The sequence below is a fragment of the Salvelinus fontinalis genome, chromosome 2 (assembly GCF_029448725.1).
Source record: "Salvelinus fontinalis isolate EN_2023a chromosome 2, ASM2944872v1, whole genome shotgun sequence".
Taxonomy (NCBI): domain Eukaryota; kingdom Metazoa; phylum Chordata; class Actinopteri; order Salmoniformes; family Salmonidae; genus Salvelinus; species Salvelinus fontinalis.
In genome coordinates, this window is record NC_074666.1 from 13,074,390 (window position 1) to 13,101,317 (window position 26,928).

The window sequence follows — 26,928 nt, forward strand, 5'->3', positions numbered from 1 at the left end:
AGGGCGGAGAGCAAATTCAGCCAATGAGGGTCCGAGCCCCGACTCTTAAGTAGTAATCATGTCTTGGTGGTGCAATCTGTGACAAGCTGGTACTATTATGGGATCAATATCATGCCAAATATATTGTGAAAACGCAGCATGCATTTTGTATTCGTGTATTATGATCTGTACAAATAAGTACAAATGTATATCACCAATCCATAAATGTAAATCACTTAACACAAATGTTAATCACCAATCCACAAATTTAAATCACCAATCCACAAATGTAAATCACTTTCCACAAATGTTAATCACCAATCCACAAATTTAAATCACCAATCCACAAATGTAAATCACTTTCCACAAATGTAAATCACTATCCACAAACAAACACCTTTTGATTTGTAAGTCAATATATTGCATTAGAGTTACAGTTCATATAAGGAAATCAGTCAATTGAAATAAATAAATTAAGCCTTAATCTATAGATGTCACATGACTGGGAATACAGATATGCATCTGTTGGTCAAAGATACAGTACCTTAAAAAATGGGCCTAGTCACGGTATTTCTGGGCATTCAAATTGTCATCGATAAAATGCAATTGTGTTCATTGTGTGTAGCTTATGCCTGCCCATACCATAACCCCACAGCCAACAATGTGAACAGAGCAAACCGCTTGCCCACACAATGCCACACACGTGGTCTGCAGTTGTGAGGCCGATTGGACATATTGCCAAATTCTCTAAAACAACGTTGGTGGCGGCTTATGGAAGAGAAAATAACATTCAAATTCTCGGGCAACAGCTCTGGTGGACATTCCTGCTGTCAGCATGCCAATTGCACGCTCCCTCAAAACTTGACATCTGTGGCATTGTGTTGTGTGACAAAACTGCACAGTTTAGAGGGGCCTTTTATTGTCTCTAGCACAAGGTGCACCTGTGTAATGATCATGCTGTTTAATTAGCTTCTTGATAAGCCACACCTGTCAGGTGGATGGATTATGTTGGCAAAGGAGAAATTCTCACTAACAGGGATGTAAACACATTTGTGCACAAGATTTGAGAGAAATAAGCTTTTTGTGCATATGGAACATTTCTAGGATCTTTTATTTCAGCTCATTAAACATGGTTTACATGCTTTACATGATGCACTTATATTTTGGTTCACTGTAGTTGACATCAGTAAGTTTTCTCTGTCTTCTTTCCTGGAACAAAGATGTTTAGGGACCGGGGGAGAAAATACAACAACTGAAAAAAAACGGAAAGATTTTCTATGTAAGATTTCCAAATAACATCAATTTGACCGGTTGTAAGGAAATAGAATGCTGTGAAAACGACCTAACATGTTTTTGATAAGATTTCAGTTCGTCTTGGATGCATATTTTATGATGCTGATAAAGATAGCACCTCTAGAGAAGGTATCTAACTGAGTGTTCACGTTCTCTCAAGACGCTGAAAGAAATCCTATTTCTCCACGCCTGTTCTCGATTCAACATTTTGCCTACATTTGGTTTGGTGTATAATTTTTCTGCAAGAAATGCTTAATTCTGCAGGAGTTCATATTAAGGCTATGTGAGAGGTTATAGACCGACAGTCAGTGTCTAGATTTCAATTTATATTTAACCCATCTGAACAGTAGCCTACAGTTCCCTTGAACTTCCCTATTTGAAGTCCCCTTCTTGTGACTGTTGAATTTGTATTGCGCCTCACAATCATCACACATATCATAGGCACTGCTGTCATCAATCCTCTTATACCCCTTCACCAAATCTTTTCCAAACATACATTTTCTGTCCCTGCCTTCTCTTTATTGTCAACTCCATTTCACAGTCTTCTCTTATTCAATTCAACTCCGACCTTTACCTTTTTTGCCTCCATGGATTGACATTAACTTTTTCTGCCTGTTCCCAAGTTGGCATGTTGGCTATTCTGTGCATGTAGGCCTACAGTTAGGCCCTAAAATTTAGGCTGATCCACTAATGCCAGATAGCCTAAAATAATGAAAGAAAAACCTCAATGTAGCGTATAGATATTAATTGCACAAAACTATATAAGGTATTGTTTTATCTTTATTACACATGCCCACCACCCACATGTCATTCATCAACACAATATTTCATTTTTAATTTAATTTAATTTCACCTTTATTTAACCAGGTAGGCTAGTTGAGAACAAGTTCTCATTTACAACTGCGACCTGCCTAAGACAAAGCAGTGTGACACAAACAACAACACAGAGTTACACATGGAATAAACAAACATACCGTCAATAATACAATAGAAAAAGTCTATATACAGTGTGTGCAAATGAGGTAGGATAAGGGAGGTAAGGCAATAAATAGGCCATAGTGGCAAAATAATTACAATATAGCAATTAAACACTGGAGTGATAGATGTGCAGAAGATGAGTGTGCAAGTAGAGATACTGGGGTGCAAAGGAGTAAGATAAATAACAGTATGGGGATGAGGTAGTTGGATGGGCTATTTGCAGATGGGCTATGTACAGGTGCAGTGATCTGTGAGCTGCTCTGACAGCTGGTGCTTAAAGCTAGTGAGGGAGATATGAGTCTCCAGCTTCAGTGATTTTTGCAGTTTGTTCCAGTCATTGGCAGCAGAGAACTGGAAGGAAAGGCGGCCAAAGGAGGAATTGGCTTTGGGGGTGACCAGTGAAATATACCTTCTGGATCGCGTGCTACGGTTGGGTGCTGCTATGGTGACCAGTGAGCTGAGATAAGGTGGGGCTTTACCTAGCAAAGACGTATAGATGACCTGGAGCCAGTGGGTTTGGCGACAAATATGAAGCGAGGGCCAGCCAACGAGAGCATACAGGTCGCAGTGGTGGGTAGTATATGGATCTTTAGTGACAAAACAGATGGCACTGTGATAGACTGCATCCAATTTGCTGAGTAGAGTGTTGGAGGCTATTTTGTAAATGACATCGCCGAAGTCAAGGATTGGTAGGATAGTCAGTTTTACGAGGGTATGTTTGGCAGCATGAGTGAAGGATGCTTTGTTGCAAAATAGGAAGCCGATTCTAGATTGAATTTTGGATTGGAGACACTTAATGTGAGTTTGGAAGGAGAGTTTACAGTCTAACCAGACACCTAGGTATTTGTAGTTGTCCACAGATGATGCAATCTCTATTGCACTCTATTGCACTCCACACTGCCCTTTCCCACCTGGACAAAAGGAACACCTATATGTTAAAGACAAAGCCTATTCCTCCTCAGGAAACTAAAAAGATTTGGCATGGGTCCTCAGATCCTCAAAAGGTTCTACAGCTGCAACATCGAGAGCATCCTGACCGGTTGCATCACTGCCTGGTACAGCAATTGCCCGGCCTCCGACCGCAAGGCACTTCAGAGAGTAGTTCGTACGGCCCAGTACATCACTTGGACAAAGCTGCCTGCCATCCAGGACCTCTACACCAGGCGGTGTCAGAGGGAGGACCTAAACATTGTCAAAGACCCCAGCCACCGCAGTCATAGACTGTTCTCTCTACTACCGCATGGCAAGCGGTACCGGAGTGCCAAGTCTAGGACAAAAAGGCTTCTCAACAGTTTTTACCCCCAAGCCATAAGACTCCTGAACAGGTAACCAAATGGCTACCCGGACTATTTGCACTATTTGCATCCCCCCCAACCCCTCTTTTATGCTGCTGCTACTCTCTGTTTATCTTATATGCATAGTCCCTTTAACTATACATTCATGTACATACTACCTCAATTGGCCCGACCAACCAGTGAACCGCACATTGGCTAACCAGGCTATCTGCATTGAGTCCCACCACCCACCAACCTCTCTTTTACGCTACTGCTACTCTGTTCATCATATATGCACAGTCACTTTAACCATATCTACATGTACATACTACCTCAATAAGCCTGACTAACAGGTGTCTGTATATAGCCTTGCTACTCTTATTTTCAAATGTATTTTTACTGTTGTTTAATTTCTTTACTTACCTACCTACACACACACACACACACAAACACACACACACACACACACACACACACACACACACACACACACACACTGTACCTTTTTTCCCGCGCTATTCGTTAGAGCCTGTAAGCATTTCACTGTAAGGTCTACACCTGTTGTATTCGGCGCACGTGACAAACTTTTATTTGATTTGATTTGACTATTGTCATCTGCTTGAAGCATGTAGGTATTACAGACTCGGTCAGGGAGAAGTTGAAAATGTCAGTGAAGACACTTGCCAGTTGGTCCGCGCATGCTATTTAGTACGTGTCATGGTAATCCGTCTGGCCCAGCGGCTTTGTGAATGTTGACCTGTTTAAAGGCATTGCTCACATCGGCTACCGAGAGCATTATCACACAGTCATCCAGAAAAGCTGGTGCTCTCGTGCATGCTTCAGTGTTGCTTGTCTCGAAACGAGCATAAAAGGCATTTAGCTCGTCTGGAAGACTCTCGTCACTGGGCAGCTCGCGTCTGGGTTTCCCTTTGTAGTCCGTACTAGTTTTCAAGCCCTGCCACATCCGACGAGGGTCAGAGTCGGTGTAGTACGGTTCAATCTTAATCCTGTATTGACGCTTTTCTTGTTTGATGTTTCATCTGAGGGCATAGCGGGATTTCTTAAACAATTCAAACAAGGTGTGAAAATAGTCTCTTGAGGATGTCAATCCATCAGGGTGCACTGCCTCACTGGCTGTCAACCAAGGCTTGTCCATAAATAAGCCAGATTGATTCTTGTAGTGTCCCGCTCCTTGAAAGCGTCAGCTCTAGCCTCTAGCGCCACTTCTGGATGAGCATTTTGTTGTTTGTTTATGGCCTTATACAGCTCATTGAGTGCAGTCTTAGTGCCAGTACCGGTCTGTGGTGATAAATAGACGGCAATGAATTATATAGATGAGAACTCTCTTGGTAGATAGTGGTCCACAGCTTATCATAAGGTACTCTACCTCAAGGCGAGCAATACCTCAAGACTTCTTTAATATTAGACATCGTGCACCAGCTGTTATTGACAAAAAGACACCCCCACCCCGCGTCTTACCAGGTGTAGCTTCTTCTCTATTCTGTCTGTGCATGGAAAATCCCGCCAGCTCTATATTATCACCGAGTCGTGGCTGAACGACGACACGGTGAAACATAAGATATTACAGTTTTTAATGTCCCGTTGGTAGGATAATCTTAATTGTAGGTCATCAATTTTATTTTCCAATGATTGCACGTTAGCCAGTAGAACGGATGGCAGTGGGAGTTTACTCACTCGCCTACGAATTCTCAGAAGGCAGCCCGACCTGCGCCCCCTTTTCTTTAGTCTTTTCTTCACGCAAATGACAGGGATTTGGGCCTGTTCCCGGGAAAGCAGTATATCCTTCTCACCAGATTCATTAAAGGAAAAAGCTTCTTCCAGTTCGAGGTGAGTAATCGCTGTTCTGATGTCCAGAAGTTATTTTCGGTCATAAGAGATGGTAGCAGCAACATTATGTACAAAATAAGTAAAAAAAATAAGTTACGAACAATGCAAAAAAACGAACAAAATAGCACAGTTGGTTAGGAGCATGTAAAACGTCAGCTATCCTCTTTGGCGCCATCTTTCCATATTAGTGTGTAGCCCAAATTGTTCAGACAAAAGATCGGATGGACCGAAATCAGACAAGTCCCGTGACACATGTGGGGGTCGTAGAGCAAAACGGAAAACACCATTATGTTCATGAGAGTCTCATCTTTCCATAGAGGGGTTTGTAGGACAAACCGTTTGGACCCTACAGGCGTTTATGTGAGAAGACCGATTTTCAGGATGTCTCATGGTCTGACAAACACCACTCTAGCTCTCTCCTTTCACTGCAGATGAGGAAGGATGCAGTGGATTGAGATGCAGCCCATGCAAAATAACTGATATCTCTATCTTAAATTGACAAATTATGATGGGGATATTATTATTTTGATAATTAGATTTCCTCGGGCCGCGGACATCAACTCTAGGGGTTAATATAACCTCCCTGTCTATAAAGCCACAAAGCATTGAAGGAAGGCAGCTAGCTAACTACCGTTACTTATTATTATTATTATTTATAACTAACCTGGCAAAAGCTAGCTAGCTGGAGCAATGGTCAGGTAATATCAGTCACACAGAAAACAGTTAGCATACGTATCCTCTTGCAAGCCCCACCTCTCTGTTCATTAATTTTATCTTGTGGAGAAAAATGTATTAATGCAGTCGAAATGATTATCCTTCTTAATTGTTTAAGTTTGGATATTCATTGAACACGGATCAACAATGTGCAGAAAATTATATATATATATACATATATAAGCTTCTGCAGGGATTCGACACAATTTCCTGTCCCCTCCCTGTCTACTCTACCTGCTGAGCTACCGTTCAGGTGATGTTCCATAAAAAAATCCTAGCTAAATTGTAAATACGGTGTCAAGGAGAGGTCGGTGTTTGAAAACAATTTGGAATCGAAGAAATGGAACCACAGCAAAATCAGTGGGATCTCGCATTTTGCAACACACGGTTTGAAAAAGCATGTGATCAAATGAAGCTTCAGACTTCATTGATCATGTGATATCGTTACTTTGAAACGAGCATCGGTACATTGTGTCGGATCAGTGCTTTGAAAACTGCATCGGCACTCCGGTGTCAATCGTCCCATCAATAGTTATATCGTTGTTACAGAGTGCTAAAAAGTATTGATGTTGATAGCTAGCATGTCTTGTTTTACGACGGCTAGCTGGACTGCGACGTTTGTCAGCGAGGCATTATGGGAGATTTGAGCTCTTTAAGGTCCGAATGCGATTTCACATTGTAGTTTGTTTGTAATAGTGGTTTGGTACCGGAGTTGTTGTATTTTAATACTGTCAACACTGAAAAGCACCTAGCAATGTATTAGAGATGTGAGACAGGATATGTGTTTAACTTTTCTTCATGCTCCTCTATAGAACATGTCAGATGGTTCATTGAAGACTTGTGTGTGTCTGTCTTTTCATAATGTCATTGCAGGTATGGTTCTATTGTCTAATAATTACTTCCGAGGCTAATTTAGAAGTCAATTCATGGGAATAATCTAGAAGAAGTAATACATAATACTTTGTCTATTACATCTTTAATGAGCAGCATTTTAATTCACAGATAGAACAAATAATCAATATAGTAATGAATCTGTATGTACTTTCACCAAAATAAACTCTGTATGGAAAAATATCCCTGTATTTCTTTTTGTAGTGCTTTTTTTCCTTTGTACTTTATTATTTTCTTTAATACAAAATTGTACTTACAGCTATAGAAAACGTTTTCTATGACTATTGTTTTCTAAACCAGAAACTGAATCATCAGCTGGTACAGTATTTCTCTGAGACTAGACACATTTTATAAAAGTCAGAATAATACATTTTGATTAATTTAGGTTTCCCCAGTTGTGGTTCTACAAGAATCATTTCACATACACCCGCATAATATCTGTCTACAGAAAAGTATACTTTGCAAGTCGGTTGAGGAAATAGTCTGTAGTAGTACCTTTTGGAAATCAGTAGAGTTTCAATTTGCATTCCATAGAGAGACAACAGAGCTGAAATAAGTAATAATTAGCATACAATTGAATTTACACCATTATGATCAAATACATTCATTATCATGAATAATCATGTATATTAAAAAAATAAATATATAGCTATTCAGTCTGGATTCTGAAGCATAAAACTGTTTTCCATCGGTTCTTGTATGAAGTACACATATATAGTTGGTTCTTTAACAGTTTGTGAGTGAGCTAAAGGGTTTTGGTTCTGCCTCTGACAGAAACTCTCCTCACTATCTCAAAGTGTTTACGTTTTTGGGAGGTTAGCTTAGCCTTAGAGAGAACAGTTTTTATCCTCCACAGAACTATCCATCCAGACATCCTCAATGTACAAAACTCCTGTGCTGAGCTGGAGACTGACAGAAGGGAGAGTCACAATAGCAAACTGTCTAGCTGTGTGACGTCACAACCCAGCTCGTGACTACAGGAGGAGCAGGAGATTTAGCACACAGACTGTCTTTCAGACTCTCATGCAGGGTAGATGAATCTAGAAGGTGGGCATCGTGGGGGCAGTGTCCACATAGCCGCTGGTGGTCAGGCACGTGCTCTCCTGGAGCTGGGTAGCTACAGGTCCGTCTTTGGCCGTCTTGCCCTGCTGCTGTGTGGGATATCTCTCAGCAGAACCCCCCTCCTTCTCCTGGTAGTCACAGTACTGCCCAGCTTCAGCCATCTCCCTCTGCCTCTGCAGCAAGAGCACGTTGTCATTGTTCACCCCGTTGACTTTACTGTAGTTCACCCCGGCCCCGCCGAACTGCACCTGGAAGGGGCCCCGGCCGTGGCTGGAGAGGGGCTTCAGGACCAGCTGGTTCTCCTGGTTCACTTTCTGGACCTCCACATACTCCATGGACCGGGAGGGGGGCAGCCCAAGCCCTGTGGCTTCTTTCTGGCGCTCCAGATTGCGGATGTTGAAGTTGCTGTGGGCCTGGGGGTGGTGCTGGGCCTCCCAGTGGTAAGCAACTCCAGTGGATGGGGATCTACTGAGATGGTACAGGGTGTCGCTGTACTCTGGGTGGTGGTGGGGAAAGGAGGTGGATGTGGGGAAGAGATGATCTGGGACGCTGTATGTTATCTCACTTGTGCTGTGCTGCTTGGGCATCTCAAGTGTACCATAGTGGTGGTTGTCGGAGGATCCATGGATCGATGGGGAGAAGACTGATGGCCAGGTCTTAACCCTCCCATCTGATGAATCTGGGGTGTCCACCTCCTGGCTGTCTCCCTTCTCTAGCCTCTCCCAAGACCCCGCTTGGCCTTGCAGTAGCTCGGGTTCCTCGTAGCTCGACTCCTCCTTGGACTCCACACCTCCACACTTCTCCATCAGCAAGGTGTGGCTGTCACAGCTGCCCCGGCCCGAGTCGTTGTCCGACTGGTTCTTGGACTTGAGGCAGCCAACATCTTGGAGGTCTTTTCCCTCCGGCATCAGTTCCTGTTTCTCGTTGACGTACACGTCCAGGTATTCCACCAGCAGGTCCTCGTAGTCAGTAGACCTCGGAGGGAAACTTTGGACTACCAAGGCGTTGAATACCTCTTCTGGCTTGCCCTTCTGTAGACAGAGCAAAGAGGTTTAGTGGAAAGGACAATTAGACTGTGGAATCGATGGAATCACTTAACCCTGAGAAACATTGAGACGTTGAGTGAACTAATGAAATCACTTTACCTTGAGAAGCTGTTGATCAAATCCTTTTATTTTAGGTCCAGGAACAGGAGGTAGTAGACAGTGCTTCACACTAGAGGGAGAGAGAGAGTGACTGAGTGAGGGAGCTGTTCATGAACGGAGAGTACTGTTGCTATGCAATCAGCTTCTTCATTGGTTCATCTCATGTCATGACTTCAGAAGGTTCTTTCTACCTGCTTCTGTTCATGGTGATAATCCATGTGAGAATCAAGAAGATGAAGGCAGAGAAGACGGCTATCAGGATCCACATGGATCGTTCCCGAGGAATGTCTGTCAACACAACAAGAAAATAACAGTAGAATACAACTTCTTTTGAAAGAGAAATGTTTATTTTTTTACTGCCTGACAGACATCATATACACTCCTCCCAAGTGGCTGGAAACAGCACAGCACGTTAGTGACTGCGGTGCTGTCTAGACCTGATTTAAAACTATGACAAGTATAGAGGCGTGGTTGGCAGACTTACAGTCTGGAACTTTGACATAGCTGGCGGTGCTCCACTCGCTCCAGAAGCCGTGGTCTGGCTTGCAACGGACCTGCACCATGTAGACACCACCAGAATGCAGGCTGAAGATGTTGAACATTTTCTGTTGACCTGCGCGGTGCTCCTGTTAGGGAAAAGACACACAAGATAATATTAGAGATTGTGAATAACCACAAGGGTATTGATGTGATGCTTTCATGAGTACTCTTATAAACCTACACTTTTATCCAAAGCAGTGCAATGCATACATTTCTAGTGTGTGTATGTTACTCCTGTGGGAATTAAACCCTCAACCTTCACTTTCTAAGAAACAGACCTGACCCTTTTCTGAGTAATGATATATTGGTTACATAGTTAATGATAACTTTGATCGTCTGGCTTTGAAAAGGTTCCAGGAAGTTTCTCTGAACGATCCGTGATGGCTTTGTGTTTTGGTCTAACTGGTTGATTATTCATATAGCTCAGCAATAATGACCAATCTTTAACTAGGGAAGCATATTTAATCATTATTTAACAGGTCCCGTGATAAAGACATTGGCCAGTCTAGCATTGTAGCTGTAGGACAGATGACTGGGTTGTACCTAGAAAGGCTAACTGCTACCTCAGTGTAGAGCAGGGGCTCCCAACGTTTTTCTCACCCCCTTTTACAACAAAAAATGTCCTGCAATTATACATAGTTTAAGAACATCTATCAGGTAGGCTATTTACTGATAATAATAATACAAATAATAATAACAACAATAATAATCATGTATATGGAAAATAAATTAACTTAGTGTTTTGCTTCTTCCTCTGGCATTTTACTGCTTGTTTCTAGCCCAAAGCATCATGGGATGTATGCGTCCTTTTAGATCGGTATAAACATTCGCAAATTGTAAAAATAAACAAAGTTAGGAAAGCCTGGTGTAGATAATACACCTGGCTACCGTGTCAGCGTGCACGGCACCCGGCCCGCCACAGGAGTTGCTAGTGCACGATGAGACAAGGATATTCCTGCTGGTCAAATCCTCCCTAACCCGGACGACGCTGGGACAATTGTGCGCCGCCCCATGGACCTCCCGGTCGCGGCCGGCTGCGACAGAGCCTGGGCTCGAACCCAGAATCTCTGGTGGCACAGCTAGCACTGCCTTTTACCACTGCGCCACCCGGGAGGCCCTGGTGTAGATAATACTTGATGTAGCTTAGTAAAACAGTGATCCTAGAGACCTGCAGCTCTTTATCCCAGCTGAGCTTCATGCCTTCATCACATTAGCCTCAACTGATCTTCAACAACTTGATTAGCGAGTCAAGTGTTTCACTGCTGAGCACATGCTGGTCCAGCAGTTCTTTAAGAGCAGGATTGAGGATCACTGGCCTAGAGGTTACAGACTGTCCGCTCCCAATAAATCATTTCTAATCACATCACTTCCTCTTCTTCAGTGTAGCTGCAAAGGCATCACTTCATGATTGTGGTTGCCATTGTGAACGTTTTGAACGTTCTAGCTTGTGGTTTCTGTGGCAAAAATTCTAGTTGTGTTTAAGTACCTCCCACTCCTCCGCCTCCTCCAGTTTGACCCTGAGCTCATAGATGAGGGTGATCCAGCCGGAACGTGTGTCGGCCTTACGGGGCGGTTCCCATGACACCCTGAGGAAGGGACCATCTTCGTCCTCCAACACCCCTACCGTCACGTTCTCTGGTGTGTGTGGCTGGACTGTAAAGGGGGGACAGACAGATGCTAATGTCAATGACCATAGAAGAGCAGACACAAGGGACATATTTTGGGAGTAATATGAAAAACATTCCTATTAAGGCATGCCATACTTTTTAGGACCTTTTTTACTACAGTCCAATGACCATTTTGTTCTCTATTCTCAAGCTATTTTGGAACTCTTCCAATGGAGGTGTGTAGCACATTTTCTATACTCTCTCTGTATATCCTCTATACTCTCTCTGTATATCCTCTATACTCTCTCTGTATATCCTCTATACTCTCTCTGTATATCCTCTATACTCTCTCTGTATATCCTCTATACTCTCTCTGTATATCCTCTATACTCTCTCTGTATATCCTCTATACTCTCTCTGTATATCCTCTATACTCTCTCTGTATATCCTCTATACTCTCTCTGTATATCCTCTATACTCTCTCTGTATATCCTCTATACTCTCTCTGTATATCCTCTATACTCTCTCTGTATATCCTCTATACTCTCTCTGTATATCCTCTATACTCTCTCTGTACACAGACAGCGTCTACGTCCACACGGTCAAGTTTCTTATCTCTATAGACCACATCCACGGGGTCAAGTTTCTTACCTATATAGACCACGTCCATGGGGTCAAGTTTCTTATAGAACACGTCCATGGGGTCAAGTTTCTTATCTCTATAGACCACGTCCATGAGGTCAAGTTTCTTACCTATACAGACCACGTCCATGGGGTCAAGTTTCTTATCTCTATAGACCACGTCCATGGGGTCAAGTTTCTTATCTATATAGACCACGTCCATGGGGTCAAGTTTCTTACCTATATAGACCACGTCCATGGGGTCAAGTTTCTTATAGACCACGTCCATGGGGGCAAGTTTCTTATCTCTATAGACCACGTCCATGAGGTCAAGTTTCTTACCTATACAGACCACGTCCATGGGGTCAAGTTTCTTATCTCTATAGACCACGTCCATGGGGTCAAGTTTCTTATAGACCACGTCCATGGGGTCAAGTTTCTTATCTATACAGACCACGTCCATGGGGTCAAGTTTCTTATCTCTATAGACCACGTCCATGGGGTCAAGTTTCTTATCTATATAGACCACGTCCATGGGGTCAAGTTTCTTATCTATATAGACCACGTCCATTGGGTCAAGTTTCTTATCTATATAGACCACGTCCATGGGGTCAAGTTTCTTATCTATATAGACTACGTCCATGGGGTCAAGGTTCTTTTAGACCACATCCATGGGGTCAAGTTTCTTATTTCTATAGACCACGTCCATGGGGTCAAGTTTCTTATCTATATAGACCACGTCCATGGGGTCAAGTTTCTTACCTATATAGACCACGTCCATGGAGTCAAGTTTCTTATCTATATAGACCACGTCCATGGAGTCAAGTTTCTTACCTATATAGACCACGTCCATGGGGTCAAGTTTCTTATCTATATAGACTACGTCCATGGGGTCAAGGTTCTTATAGACCACGTCCATGGGGTCAAGTTTCTTACCTATATAGACCACGTCCATGGAGTCAAGTTTCTTATCTATATAGACAGCGTCCATGGAGTCAAGTTTCTTACCTATATAGACCACGTCCATGGGGTCAAGTTTCTTATCTCTATAGACCACGTCCATGGGGTCAAGTTTCTTACCTATATAGACCACGTCCATGGGGTCAAGTTTCTTATCTATATAGACCACGTCCATGGGGTCAAGTTTCTTTTCTCTATAGACCACGTCCATGGGGTCAAGTTTCTTACCTATACAGACCACGTCCATGGGGTCAAGTTTCTTACCTATATAGACCACGTCCATGGGGTCAAGTTTCTTACCTATATAGACCACGTCCATGGGGTCAAGCTTCTTATCTATATAGACCACGTCCATGGGGTCAAGTTTCTTATCTATATAGACCACGTCCATGGAGTCAAGTTTCTTATCTATATAGACTACGTCCATGGAGTCAAGTTTCTTATCTATACAGACCACGTCCATGGGGTCAAGTTTCTTATCTCTATAGACCACGTCCATGGGGTCAAGTTTCTTATAGACCACGTCCATGGGGTCAAGTTTCTTATCTATATAGACCACGTCCATGGGGTCAAGTTTCTTATCTATATAGACCACGTCCATGGGGTCAAGTTTCTTATCTATATAGACCACGTCCATGGGGTCAAGTTTCTTATAGACCACGTCCATGGAGTCAAGTTTCTTATCTCTATAGACCACGTCCATGGGGTCAAGTTTCTTACCTCTATAGACCACGTCCATGGGGTCAAGTTTCTTACCTCTATAGACCACGTCCATGGGGTCAAGTTTCTTATCTCTATAGACTACGTCCATGGGGTCAAGGTTCTTATAGACCACATCCATGGGGTCAAGTTTCTTATCTCTATAGACCACGTCCATGGGGTCAAGTTTCTTATCTCTATAGACCACGTCCATGGGGTCAAGTTTCTTACCTATATAGACCACGTCCATGGGGTCAAGTTTCTTACCTATATAGACCACGTCCATGGGGTCAAGTTTCTTATCTCTATAGACCACGTCCATGGGGTCAAGTTTCTTATAGACCACGTCCATGGGGTCAAGTTTCTTATCTATATAGACCACGTCCATGGGGTCAAGTTTCTTATCTATATAGACCACGTCCATGGGGTCAAGTTTCTTATCTATATAGACCACGTCCATGGGGTCAAGTTTCTTATAGACCACGTCCATGGAGTCAAGTTTCTTATCTCTATAGACCACGTCCATGGGGTCAAGTTTCTTACCTCTATAGACCACGTCCATGGGGTCAAGTTTCTTACCTCTATAGACCACGTCCATGGGGTCAAGTTTCTTATCTCTATAGACTACGTCCATGGGGTCAAGGTTCTTATAGACCACATCCATGGGGTCAAGTTTCTTATCTCTATAGACCACGTCCATGGGGTCAAGTTTCTTATCTCTATAGACCACGTCCATGGGGTCAAGTTTCTTACCTATATAGACCACGTCCATGGGGTCAAGTTTCTTACCTATATAGACCACGTCCATGGGGTCAAGTTTCTTATCTCTATAGACCACGTCCATGGGGTCAAGTTTCTTACCTATATAGACCACGTCCATGGGGTCAAGTTTCTTATCTATATAGACCACGTCCATGGGGTCAAGTTTCTTTTCTCTATAGACCACGTCCATGGGGTCAAGTTTCTTACCTATACAGACCACGTCCATGGGGTCAAGTTTCTTATCTCTATAGACCACGTCCATGGGGTAAAGTTTCTTACCTGTATAGACCACGTCCATGGGGTCAAGTTTCTTATCTATATAGACCACGTCCATGGGGTCAAGTTTCTTATCTATATAGACCACGTCCATGGAGTCAAGTTTCTTATCTATATAGACTACGTCCATGGAGTCAAGTTTCTTATCTATATAGACCACGTCCATGGGGTCAAGTTTCTTATCTCTATAGACCACATCCACGGGGTCAAGTTTCTTATCTCTATAGACCACGTCCATGGGGTCAAGTTTCTTACCTATATAGACTACGTCCATGGGGTCAAGTTTCTTATCTCTATAGACCACGTCCATGGGGTCAAGTTTCTTATCTCTATAGACCACGTCCATGGGGTCAAGTTTCTTATCTCTATAGACCACGTCCATGGGGTCAAGTTTCTTATCTCTATAGACCACGTCCATGGGGTCAAGTTTCTTATCTATATAGACCACGTCCATGGGGTCAAGTTTCTTATCTCTATAGACCACGTCCATGGGGTCAAGTTTCTTATAGACCACGTCCATGGGGTCAAGTTTCTTATCTATATAGACCACGTCCATGGGGTCAAGTTTCTTACATATATAGACCACGTCCATGGGGTCAAGTTTCTTATCTCTATAGAACACGTCCATGGGGTCAAGTTTCTTATCTCTATAGAACACGTCCATGGGGTCAAGTTTCTTATCTCTATAGAACACGTCCATGGGGTCAAGTTTCTTATCTCTATAGACCACGTCCATGGGGTCAAGTTTCTTATAGAACACGTCCATGGGGTCAAGTTTCTTACCTATATAGACCACGTCTACATCCACAGGGTCAGAGAAGTTGTTGCCGAGGGCGTTGGTGGCCACTACAGTGATATTGTAGTTGATCCAGATGGATGTTTCATTCTTGTTGAAGAAACAGGAGTTGGCCCCCGCTGTACGGTAGTCTGGACACTCATAGACCGTGTCAGAGCTGGAGAGGGACAGAAAGAGTGAGGGACAGAGAGAGACAGTTAGTGAGGTAGTCTGGACACTCATAGACTGTGTCAGAGCTGGAGAGGGACAGAAAGAGTGAGGGACAGAGAGAGACAGTTAGTTCCAGTTAGAGACAGTTAGTGAGGTAGTCTGGACACTCATAGGCTGTGTCAGAGCTGGAGAGGGACAGAAAGAGTGAGGGACAGAGAGAGACAGTTAGTGAGGTAGTCTGGACACTCATAGACTGTGTCAGAGCTGGAGAGGGACAGAAAGAGTGAGGGACAGCGAGAGACAGTTAGTGAGGTAGTCTGGACACTCATAGACTGTGTCAGAGCTGGAGAGGGACAGAAAGAGTGAGGGACAGAGAGAGACAGTTAGTGAGGTAGTCTGGACACTCATAGACTGTGTCAGAGCTGGAGAGGGACAGAAAGAGTGAGGGACAGAGAGAGACAGTTAGTGAGGTAGTCTGGACACTCATAGACTGTGTCAGAGCTGGAGAGGGACAGAAAGAGTGAGGGACAGAGAGAGACAGTTAGTGAGGTAGTCTGGACACTTATAGACTGTGTCAGAGCTGGAGAGGGACAGAAAGAGTGAGGGACAGAGAGAGACAGTTAGTGAGGTAGTCTGGACACTCATAGACCGTGTCAGAGCTGGAGAGACAGGGACAGAGAGAGAGAGAGAGAGAGACAAGAGACAGGGACAGAGAGAAAGAGAGACAGGGACAGAGAGAAAGAGAGAGAAACAAGAGACAGGGACAGAGAGAAAGAGAGACAGGGACAGAGAGAGAGAGAGAGAGAGACAAGAGACAGGGACAGAGAGAAAGAGAGACAGGGACAGAGAGAGAGAGAGAGAGAGAGAGACAAGAGATAGGGACAGAGAGAAAGAGAGACAGGGACAGAGAGAGAGAGAGAGACAAGAGACAGGGACAGAGAGAAAGAGAGACAGGGACAGAGAGAGAGAGAGACAGGGACAGAGAGAGAGACAGAGACAGACAGATAGGGAAGTAGTCTGGACACTCATAGACCGTGTCAGAGCTGGTCAAGGAGCGTTGACACAGAGATGACAATGTGATATTAGTGAGGAACAACATGTCCGGACAGGTGTCGGAATAACAAGTGTTCGTGTGGCCTTGTTATGATTTTTCAGTCTTGCTATTTACATGACAGCAGGAAAAAAACAAGTCAACATCCTTTGCCTTTGTGTTTACATAAACAATTCCTGAAAAACACCAGCGTGTTTGTACCTAAGCCTGTGTGTGAAGGTGTGTCCAGGACAAGTGACCAATGGTTTTTAGGAGGGAGCATGTGATAGGGGGTAATGCAGGCATGGGGGGGGGTTGCTTCGTGGGTGTCCACCTCCTTGCCAGTGGGCATGTCGTATGTCTGTATAACCACTCACTTCTCTTTGTGGTAGAAGAGGGAGTAGGTGGTGGGTCGCCCCCCGTCAGAGCCTGCCTCCCACCAGCAGGTGAAGGTCTCCTTATCTGGGGACCTACAGCTGGTCAGCTTGGGCTTTCCTGGGGGGGTGTGGCCTGAAGGATAGACAACCGGTAGAGCAGGTCAGACAACCGGTAGAGCAGGTCAGACAACCGGTAGAGCAGGTCAGACAACCGGTAGACCAGGTCAGACAACTGATAAACCAGGTCAGACAACCGGTAAACCAGGTCAGACAACTGATAAACCAGGTCAGACAACCGGTAGACCAGGTCAGACAACCGGTAAACCAGGTCAGACAACTGATAAACCAGGTCAGACAACTGATAAACCAGGTCAGACAACCGGTAGACCAGGTCAGACAACTGATAAACCAGGTCAGACAACTGATAAACCAGGTCAGACAACTGATAAACCAGGTCAGACAACTGATAAACCAGGTCAGACAACTGATAAACCAGGTCAGACAACCGGTAGACCAGGTCAGACAACCGGTAAACCAGGTCAGACAACTGATAAACCAGGTCAGACAACTGATAAACCAGGTCAGACAACCGGTAGACCAGGTCAGACAACTGATAAACCAGGTCAGACAACTGATAAACCAGGTCAGACAACTGATAAACCAGGTCAGACAACCGGTAGACCAGGTCAGACAACTGATAAACCAGGTCAGACAACTGATAAACCAGGTCAGACAACCGGTAGACCAGGTCAGACAACTGATAAACCAGGTCAGACAACCGGTAGACCAGGTCAGACAACCGGCACAGAAGGCAGCACAACACACAACTCATTTGAGACAACACACACTACCTTTCACAGTTAGACCAGCTATTTCCTTATTCATTTTATTTTAGCTTTATTAGTTTTCCCATTGAGGTCAAAATATATCTATCTAGAATATATCAAGATCTAAAGTGTTCATTTTACTTGTGGCTGTTTAGGGCCCGTTAAAAATGCACAACTTATCGAGATATGGAAGTAGTGTATTCCCAGTGTCTACTGGGAGGAGCATAGTATTGAAACTACAGTCATGTTTTTACATTTGATTATTTAACCTTTATTTAACTTTTATTTAACTAGGCAAGTCAGTTAAGAACAAATTCTTATTTACAATGACGACCTATCCTGGCCAAACCCGGACGACACTGGGCCAATTGTGCGCCGCCCTATGGGACTCCCAATCCCGGCCGGATGTGATACAGCCTTCAGCCGACACTGTTGATATGCTCCATGCATAGTCTTAATCATTCTGGACACACTGTCTCCCTTTAATTCAGCCAGTTATATATGGACATTGTAATACAAATCCAATCAGAGGTTACATGGCCTGGTCTTTGACTTATATGTTCCGAGTGACCACATGCAGATTAGTGGCAGTATCAGACACACACACACACACACACACACACACACACACACACACACACACACACACACACCCACACTTTGTGGTCTGTGACTTACGTGCTCCCTGAGCAACCACAGGCAGGATTAGTGACAGTATCAGTGTTACTCCCACGTCTCTCAACATCATGCCTCCTCACTGCCTCGCAAGTCAGGTTGAATTCTGGGAAAACAGAGACAGAAACAGACCAAGCATGAAGCATGACCAGGGATCAACCTATCAGGTGTCTCTGAACACTAGAACACTTGACAGGCGACATCATATAATTGAACCCCTGGTTGTCTTGTGTGATCAGTAGAAACAAGACTTGATGTTAGGGGAAACAACATGGTTACTACCAGTAGATGCCGGCCAAAGTCAGACTGAAGACAACGATGGAAATACCTTTTTTTGTGTAATCCTACTTGATGATTTTAAATGTAGTGCATCAACTTGTGTTATTAGTGGAGTTGTAATTTTTTATTGACCGAACAAATTCTTGCCATCTGACCAGTTACATAATGAAAAAAGGTCAATATGTCTCAATGGTTTCTAACTCATTTACTTATTATATCTTTAATGTTACATAAAAGGGGCTGTACCTCCATCATCATGAAATAATACTAACTGTAGGTTGCGTATTAGTAGCCTCAACTAGACCAGATTTGGAAAGAGCCATTCTAGACTGGCATGTTAGTGAAGGTCAGTGTCAACTTGGTTCAACTGGGCCATCCTACCCTTGTCTAGGTGGTTGAGTTCAACTTCTAACCGCAACATGTGTCGTTTAAATGACATTTTCTAATCCATCCATGGCCCCATTGAATTTCCACAGTCATGGAAATTCCCTCGGAGTGTGGTGTCAGGAAAATAACCTCTCACTCAACAAAACAAAGGAGATGATCGTGGACTTCAGGAAACAGCAGAGGGAGCACCCCCCCTGTCCACATCGATGGGACAGTAGCGGAGAAGGTGGAAAGTTTTAAGTTCCTCGGTGTACACATCACGGACAAACTGAAATGGTCCTCCCAAACAGACAGAGTGGCGAACAAGGCGCAACAGCACCTCTTCAACCTCAGGAGACTGAAGAAATGTGGCGTGTCACCTAAAAGCCTCACAAACTTTTATAGATGCACAATCGAGAGCATCCTGTCGGGCTGTATCACCGCCTGGTACGGCAACCACCCTCAATCGCAAAGCTCCCAAGAGGGTAGTGCAGTCTGCACAACGCATCAGCGGGGGCAAACTACCTGCCCTTTAGGACACCTACAGCACCCAATGTCACAGGGAGGCCAAAAGGATCATCAAGGACAACAACCACCCGAGCAACTGCCTGTTCACCCCGTTATCACCCAGAAGGTGAGGTCAGTACAGGTGCATCAAAGCTGGCACCGAGAGACTGAAAAACAGCTTCTATCTCAAGGTCATCAGACTGTTAAACAGCCATCACTAACAGAGAGGCTGCTGCCAACATACAGACTCAAATGTCTTGCCACTTTAATAAATGGATTTAATAAAGGTATCACCAGTCACTTTAAATAATGCCACTTTAATGTTTACATATCCTACATTACTCATCTCATATGTATATACTGTATTTTATACCAACTATTACATCTTGCCTATGCCGCACGGCCATCGCGCATCCATATATTTATATGTAAATATTCCAGCCCCTTACATTGTGTGTATATAAGGTAGTCGTTGTGAATTTGTTAGGTTACTTGTGAGATATTACTGCATTGTCAGAACTGGAAGCACAAGCATTTCGCTACACTCGCATTGACATCTGCTAACCATGTGTATGTGATCAGTAAAAAAAAAAAAAAATTGTTCATGTCTTGATGTTTACCACCATTCAGGTGAAAATCAATATAAGATCAGAATATAATACTAAGCTGAGGAAAATAGCTGTGATATTTTGATAGAAAATAATAACAGAAACAAAGAATAGCTGGAGAATTCAGCTTTTCAGGCAGAGTATTAAACATGTTTTATTTAATCATACACCTGAAACTGCTGAGGGAAAAATATTCCCTCAGCAACAGAGTTTCCTCCCAGTATTCTCTGTAGAGTGGATCCTCTGCATGCTGACATCCTGACTAATTGGGTAACTGGGTAACTAACGAGGTCAATTAGGCTCTGTTCATGGTGAAGAACAGGGTTCTCTACACTGTGATGTAATCTGTGTGCAAGGCGAGCCAGAAAGACGTGTGAATCTCTCTGACAGCTGGAGTGTGCTGTGCATAAGGTCTTATTACTGAGCAATCATCCCAGGTCAGCATTTTATCTTAACACCCCGATAAAGAGCTGGAATCACATAGCCTTGCTACTTTGAAGTAGTCATGAGTCAATTTTTGAAGTACCGTATATAGAATGATATAAAAATATATATTTAAGGCCTGCAGAGAAGAGTAAACATGACAGAAAAGCTGGAGAAAAAGGATATTGTTTTCCCCCATGTGTGCAAAGATTAACAAAGCCCCTCCTCTTTCCAGCTGGCATGTACAGCACATCTGATTGTGTAACGCTAAGGGCTTATGTGTCATCCTAACCAAGGAGAAACAAATCCAAATCAAATTTAGCAGATGTTAATGCGAGTGTAGCGAAACGCTTGTGCTTCTAGTTCCGACCGTGCAGTAATATCTAACAAGTAATCTAACCTAACAATTCCACAACAACTACCTTAAACACGGCTACTGCTGCTTCTTTATCAGACTGCAATGCAACCCCCATTTGCAGGACTGTGGATCGGGAAAATAAAAAATGAACTGAAGGGATCACTAACTAATAGCAGCCAGTCAGAGATCGTCTGTGTTCTGCGTGCCTAACTGGTACTTCCACTAAGCCGATGAAGTAACACTGATTTAACTACATTACTCCATCTAGCTACCTCCACGACTTCTGACCCCCAGAGTGACGGTGGTATTTACTCCACGGGGCCTTGATTTCTACGTCACCCTAATCTGATAATTGTCAGATTAGAGTTGAAGTGGTTGAAAGGAGGGGAGGATTGCCCTCCGGCTGTATATAACTCTGTCTTACATAACCATAGCATCACTAAGCTGCAGCCCGCTAAGCTGGCAAAGTGAGTGAAGGCAAACAAACAGGGACGCTCATAAACGTACATTGATTCAACGTCTGTATAGTGACCCTAAACGTCTTCGTTCTTACGGTTCTCATCTTTCGCTCACTCAGGTCCCCCTTTTTCTATCCCTTGTTGGTTTATCCCTCGAGATACTTGATCGTGATTGAAAGGCTAAATTAAATCTCAACTATAGGCCAGAGCTAAGTCAGTAGGCTAGATAACAATGGGTTAGGTTAATATCTTGTATTGGTTATCTTGGTCATTAGTAGTTAAACTAGATTTCTTTGGAATAAAAGCATAAAATATCAACTTTCTTTGGAATAACTACAGAACCCTGGGTCTAGGATAACCCCTGGGTCTAGGATAACCCCTGGGTCTAGGATAACCCCTGGGTCTAGGATAACCCCTGGGTCTAGGATAACCCCTGGGTCTAGGATAACCCCTGGGTCTAGGATAACCCCTGGGTCTAGGATAACCCCTGGGTCTAGGATAACCCCTGGGTCTAGGATAACACCTGGGTCTAGGATAACCCCTGGGTCTAGGATAACCCCTGGGTCTAGGATAACCCCTGGGTCTAGGATAACCCCTGGGTCTAGGATAACATCCTAGATGTTAAGAGGCTACAGACTGAAATTTCAGATGTGAGGTATCAGATTGCGCCCTGTGAGGTAAGGAGATCCTAGTGCTTCTTCTGATAGGCCCATATCCTGATGCTCCCTGGGTGAACAATGATTAGGGATATTTAATTATTAAGGGGCTCAGGTATGACTCCTCTAGGCTAGTAGGGTTTTGAATGGCTCTGGTGGGTGCTACCTTCAGACTGGAATAGTAGGTATTTAGAACCTGACCTGGGCCTTACCTTGTGCACAGGCCTGGTCGTCAAACATCAGTACACCAACTGGAGAGTGCTACAAAAGCCACAATATACAATCGTAGAAAAAAGGGATCCAAAACTTATCTTTAGCTGTCCCCTTAGGAGAACCCTTTTTTCGTTTCAGGTAGAACTCTTTGGGGTTCCATGTAGAACCCTCTGTGTAAAGGGATCTACATGGAACTCAAAGGGGTTCTGCCTGGAACCAAAAAGGGTTCTTCAAAGGGTTCTCCTTGGGGACATCTGAAAACCCCTTTTAGGTTCGAGATGGCACCTTTTTCTCTAAGAGTGTACAGTAGGTACGATGGCTCAAAATAGTCTTTAGACACTAAGTGTGTAGTTGTTCAGATATCTTTCTATATGAATCACAGTACGCACACATTAACCTTGACACACTCTGAGGCCTTGTCAGAAGAACCTTGACCGCCATGTGACCTAAACAGTAAAGTGTAAACCGGCCTGACCAGCCTCCTCATGATTCTGTTGATACAGGATGGGGACTGGACTGTTGTGCACTGAAAAGTATCCTGGGGCATGGGATAACACACACACACACACACACACACACACACACACACACACACACACACACACACACACACACACACACACACACACACACACACACACACACACACACACACACACACACACACACACACACACACACACACACACACACACACACACACACACACACACAAAACCAATTCAAGAGGATGGCTCTTCTTCCTAACATTGAAAAATATCTTTGGGTTAATAAACATCCTGGTTTGTGATTGGACTGGTTACTGTGTTTCCAAATGGCTGCCATTTCTAGTTCTTCTAAGTTCTTTGATTGTGCTGACGTTTTCCTCCAGGGCTGCGACACACCACCAAGGTACACCTACTGTAGGTACACAGAGCACACAGGGAGGGATGCTGAATACCATTAAAAAGCAAGGTGCTGCTAGACATGGATATGATATTTTTGCACTGTCGGCACACCTCAGTATTGATGGAAAGTGCCTTCAGGAAGTATTCACACGTTTTCCACATTTTGTTGTTACAGCCTGAATTTAAAAATGGATTAAATAAAAGTGTGGCAAAGAAATTAACTTTATTTCCTGAAAACAAAGCTTTATGTTTGGGGCAAATCTAAAACAACAAAATCACTGAGTACCACTCTTCATACTTTCAAGCTTGGTAGTGGCTGCATCATGTTATGGGTATTCTTGTCATCGGCAAGGACTAGGGAGTTTAGGGTGAAAAGAAGCACAGGCAAAATCCTGGAGGAAAACCTGCTTCAGTCTGCTTTCCAACAGACACTGGGGAGACAAATTCCCCTTACAGCAGGACAATAATCTAAAACACTGGAGTTGCTTACCAAGACGACATTGAATTTTCCTGAGTGGACTAGTTACAATCGATTTAATCCATTTTTAATTGAGATGTGGAATAAGTCAAGGGGTATGAATACTTTATGAAGGCGCTGTATCTACACGATGGACATCGTTATTGCAGATCTCCCTGGTGAAATAGACATTGGTCTCATTAGACTCCCTTCTTATTGTTGATCTTCTGAATGGCACAGAGGTTGCTGAGCGTCTTCAAACTGTCCCTTGTGTCTAATGAGTGGTATCTCTCATGACCAGGACTTCGTCCCAAATGGCAACCTATTCTCTACATAGTACACTACTTTTAAGCCCTGTGGCTCTGGTCAGAAGTAGTGCACTAGGGCAGGGATGGGCAGCTCCAGTCCTCGGGGGTCTGATAGGTGTCATACTTTTAACCTAGCCCCAGCTAACACACCTGACTCCAACAATCAACTGATTATGATCTTCAGTTTAGAATTCAGTTAGTTTAATCAGCTGTGGGATGTGGACAACGTGGAACACCACTCCTGCCCCGGAGAACTGCTGCTGCCCATCCCTGATGTAGGGAATAGGGTGCCATTTAGGAGGCAACCTAGGTTAAATGATGTATAAAAGCTGAACCAGAGCATCATGGAACCTTTTGTAGGATGACGTTCATTGTAATGGAAACATCCAGAAGCTGGTCACCGTCGTACTTAAAAGGTACTGTACATAATATAATCTAGTGAATGGACATGGTGAGCAGGCCCACTGGCATGGTTCTCACCACACAGACGCATATGCACAGACAAAACACATGGTACAACATATTGTGATGGTCTGTCTCGCAGTAAATACCACTAGTGTTTCCTTCACCCTCACCATGTCTTATGCCTCAGTTTTTTCACTGTACACAGAGTCATGAAAACATTATCTTCTTCCACCTCCAAGAGCTGCTACACCCTTCACTTCTGAGTAGCCTAGTAGCCTAGCCTAGGTAGCTCAGTAGCAAAACAGCCCTGAGACGAGGTTATTAAGTGGGAAAATAAACTCTGTTTTACTACTGTTACTTTTGCCATTGAAACTATGGTATGCTGAATCATTGGTCCAGTTTAGCCAAACCTCAGGTTGAGGAGCTAACACGTGTATGAGGATGATACCGCTGTGCATTCTGTTGACAATGCTCTAACAGAACTACAATCGGCTTTTTGGGGCGGCAGGTAGCCTAGTGGGCCAGTAACCAAAAGGTTGTTGGATCGAATCCCCGAGCGGACAAGGTAAAAATCTGTCATTCTGCCCCTGAACAAGGCAGTTAACCCACTGTTCCCCCAGTAGGCCGTCATTGTAAATAAGAATTTGTTCTTAAGTGACTTGCCTAGTTAATTAAATAAAGGTGAAATAAATAAAATAATTCATAATAAATGATGCTCTGCAGAAAGCCTTTGTTGAACTGAAATTGGAACTTAATGCAGGCCAAACTAATTATATGTTATTTTCCAAATCACGTAAAAATATATCCGATGATTTACACATTGATCGTGTCCCCGCTTATTAATATCTGGGTATCTGGATGGACGAGAAGCTATTTTTCAGAAAGTATATTGATTAGTTACTTAAGAAGGGAAGACATAAAAGGAATTTCCTTTTTAAGAATAGGGCATGCCTTTCATTAAATAGCAGATAACAAATCCTTCAGTCGACATTCATACCGGTTATAGACTATGGGGAAAATCGATTATATGAATGCAGCTGCCACTGTACCGAAGACAGTGAACGCAGCTTATCATAACACACTCTGTATCAGAAAGTAGGCTGACCCTCCTTGAAGTCTCGTAGATCGATGCATTGCACTCTTTTTGTTTATAAAGCCCTCTTGCATAAGCTTCCACCGTACCTTACTACATTATTAACCTACAGACGAATACGAGCTACCAGACCGGCCTCAGGGATGTATAACTCTGGAGATCAGATCTCTTCATTATTAACCTACAGACAAATACGAGCTACCAGACCGGTCTCAGGGATGTCTAACTCTGGAGATCAGATCTCTTCATTATTAACCTACAGACAAATACGAGCTACCAGACCGGTCTCAGGGATGTCTAACTCTGGACATCTCTTCATTATTAACCTACAGACAAATACGAGCTACCAGACCGGCCTCAGGGATGGCTAACTCTGGACATCTCTACATTATTAACCTACAGACATATACGAGCTACCAGACCGGCCTCAGGGATGTCTAACTCTGGACATCTCTTCATTATTAACCTACAGACATATATGAGCTACCAGACCGGTCTCAGGGATGGCTAACTCTGGACATCTCTACATTATTAACCTACAGACGAATACGAGCTACCAGACCGGCCTCAGGGATGGCTAACTCTGTACATCTCTACATTATTAACCTACAGACAAATACGAGCTACCAGACCGGCCTCAGGGATGGCTAAGTCTGGAGATGGCTATATTTTTTGTTTTTGCTGCAATTAGTCCTAGAATACAAAACATTCTTTGATATTGATCACCAATATTTACATTTCCCAACAGACATAATCATGGAGATAGATGAACATAAATTGATTTCTTTGATTTCTACGTCACCCTAATCTGATAATTGTCAGATTAGAGTTGAAGTGGTTGAAAGGAGGGGAGGATTGTCCTCCGGCTGTATATAGCTCTGTCTTACATAACCATAGCATCACTAAGCTGCAGCCCGCTAAGCTGGCAAAGTGAGTGAAGGCAAACAAACAGGGACGCTCATAAACGTACATTGATTCAACGTCTGTATAGTGACCCTAAACGTCTTCGTTCTTACGGTTCTCATCTTTCGCTCACTCAGGTCCCCCTTTTTCTATCCCTTGTTGGTTTATCCCTCGAGATACTTGATCGTGATTGAAAGGCTAAATTAAATCTCAACTATAGGCCAGAGCTAAGTCAGTAGGCTAGATAACAATGGGTTAGGTTAATATCTTGTATTGGATATCTTGGTCATTAGTAGTTAAACTAGATTTAAAAATAAGTAAATAAATGGCTTTATGGGAAATCTACACCCCGATACCAGTAAACCTGCCAAAAGCAGTAATGAATGATTTTTACAATCTGCACTGCACTTTCAACACTGTACTTGTACTTGTACTTTCTTTGGATTAAAACCATTAAATAAATACACTGTCTTTGGATTAAAACCATTCAATTAATACACTTT

At 43.4% G+C, this 26,928-nt stretch overlaps 1 protein-coding gene across 1 annotated transcript in view; it reads right to left on the reverse strand.

Annotated features, from left to right (window-relative positions):
• Window positions 1-7,043: 7,043 nt before the first annotated feature.
• The window catches only part of prlra (prolactin receptor a), a 35,003-nt gene continuing 15,118 nt past the window's right edge, over window positions 7,044-26,928 (reverse strand). Inside the window, exons 2-9 of the mRNA XM_055864096.1 lie at window positions 18,508-18,610; window positions 17,003-17,135; window positions 15,433-15,602; window positions 11,211-11,377; window positions 9,669-9,810; window positions 9,376-9,472; window positions 9,185-9,254; window positions 7,044-9,070 (exon numbers count right to left, since the gene is read on the reverse strand). Coding sequence (XP_055720071.1) covers window positions 8,018-9,070; window positions 9,185-9,254; window positions 9,376-9,472; window positions 9,669-9,810; window positions 11,211-11,377; window positions 15,433-15,602; window positions 17,003-17,135; window positions 18,508-18,577 — 1,902 coding nt within the window. The 5' untranslated portion in view covers window positions 18,578-18,610 and the 3' untranslated portion in view covers window positions 7,044-8,017. The remainder of the gene's footprint in view (window positions 9,071-9,184; window positions 9,255-9,375; window positions 9,473-9,668; window positions 9,811-11,210; window positions 11,378-15,432; window positions 15,603-17,002; window positions 17,136-18,507; window positions 18,611-26,928) is intronic.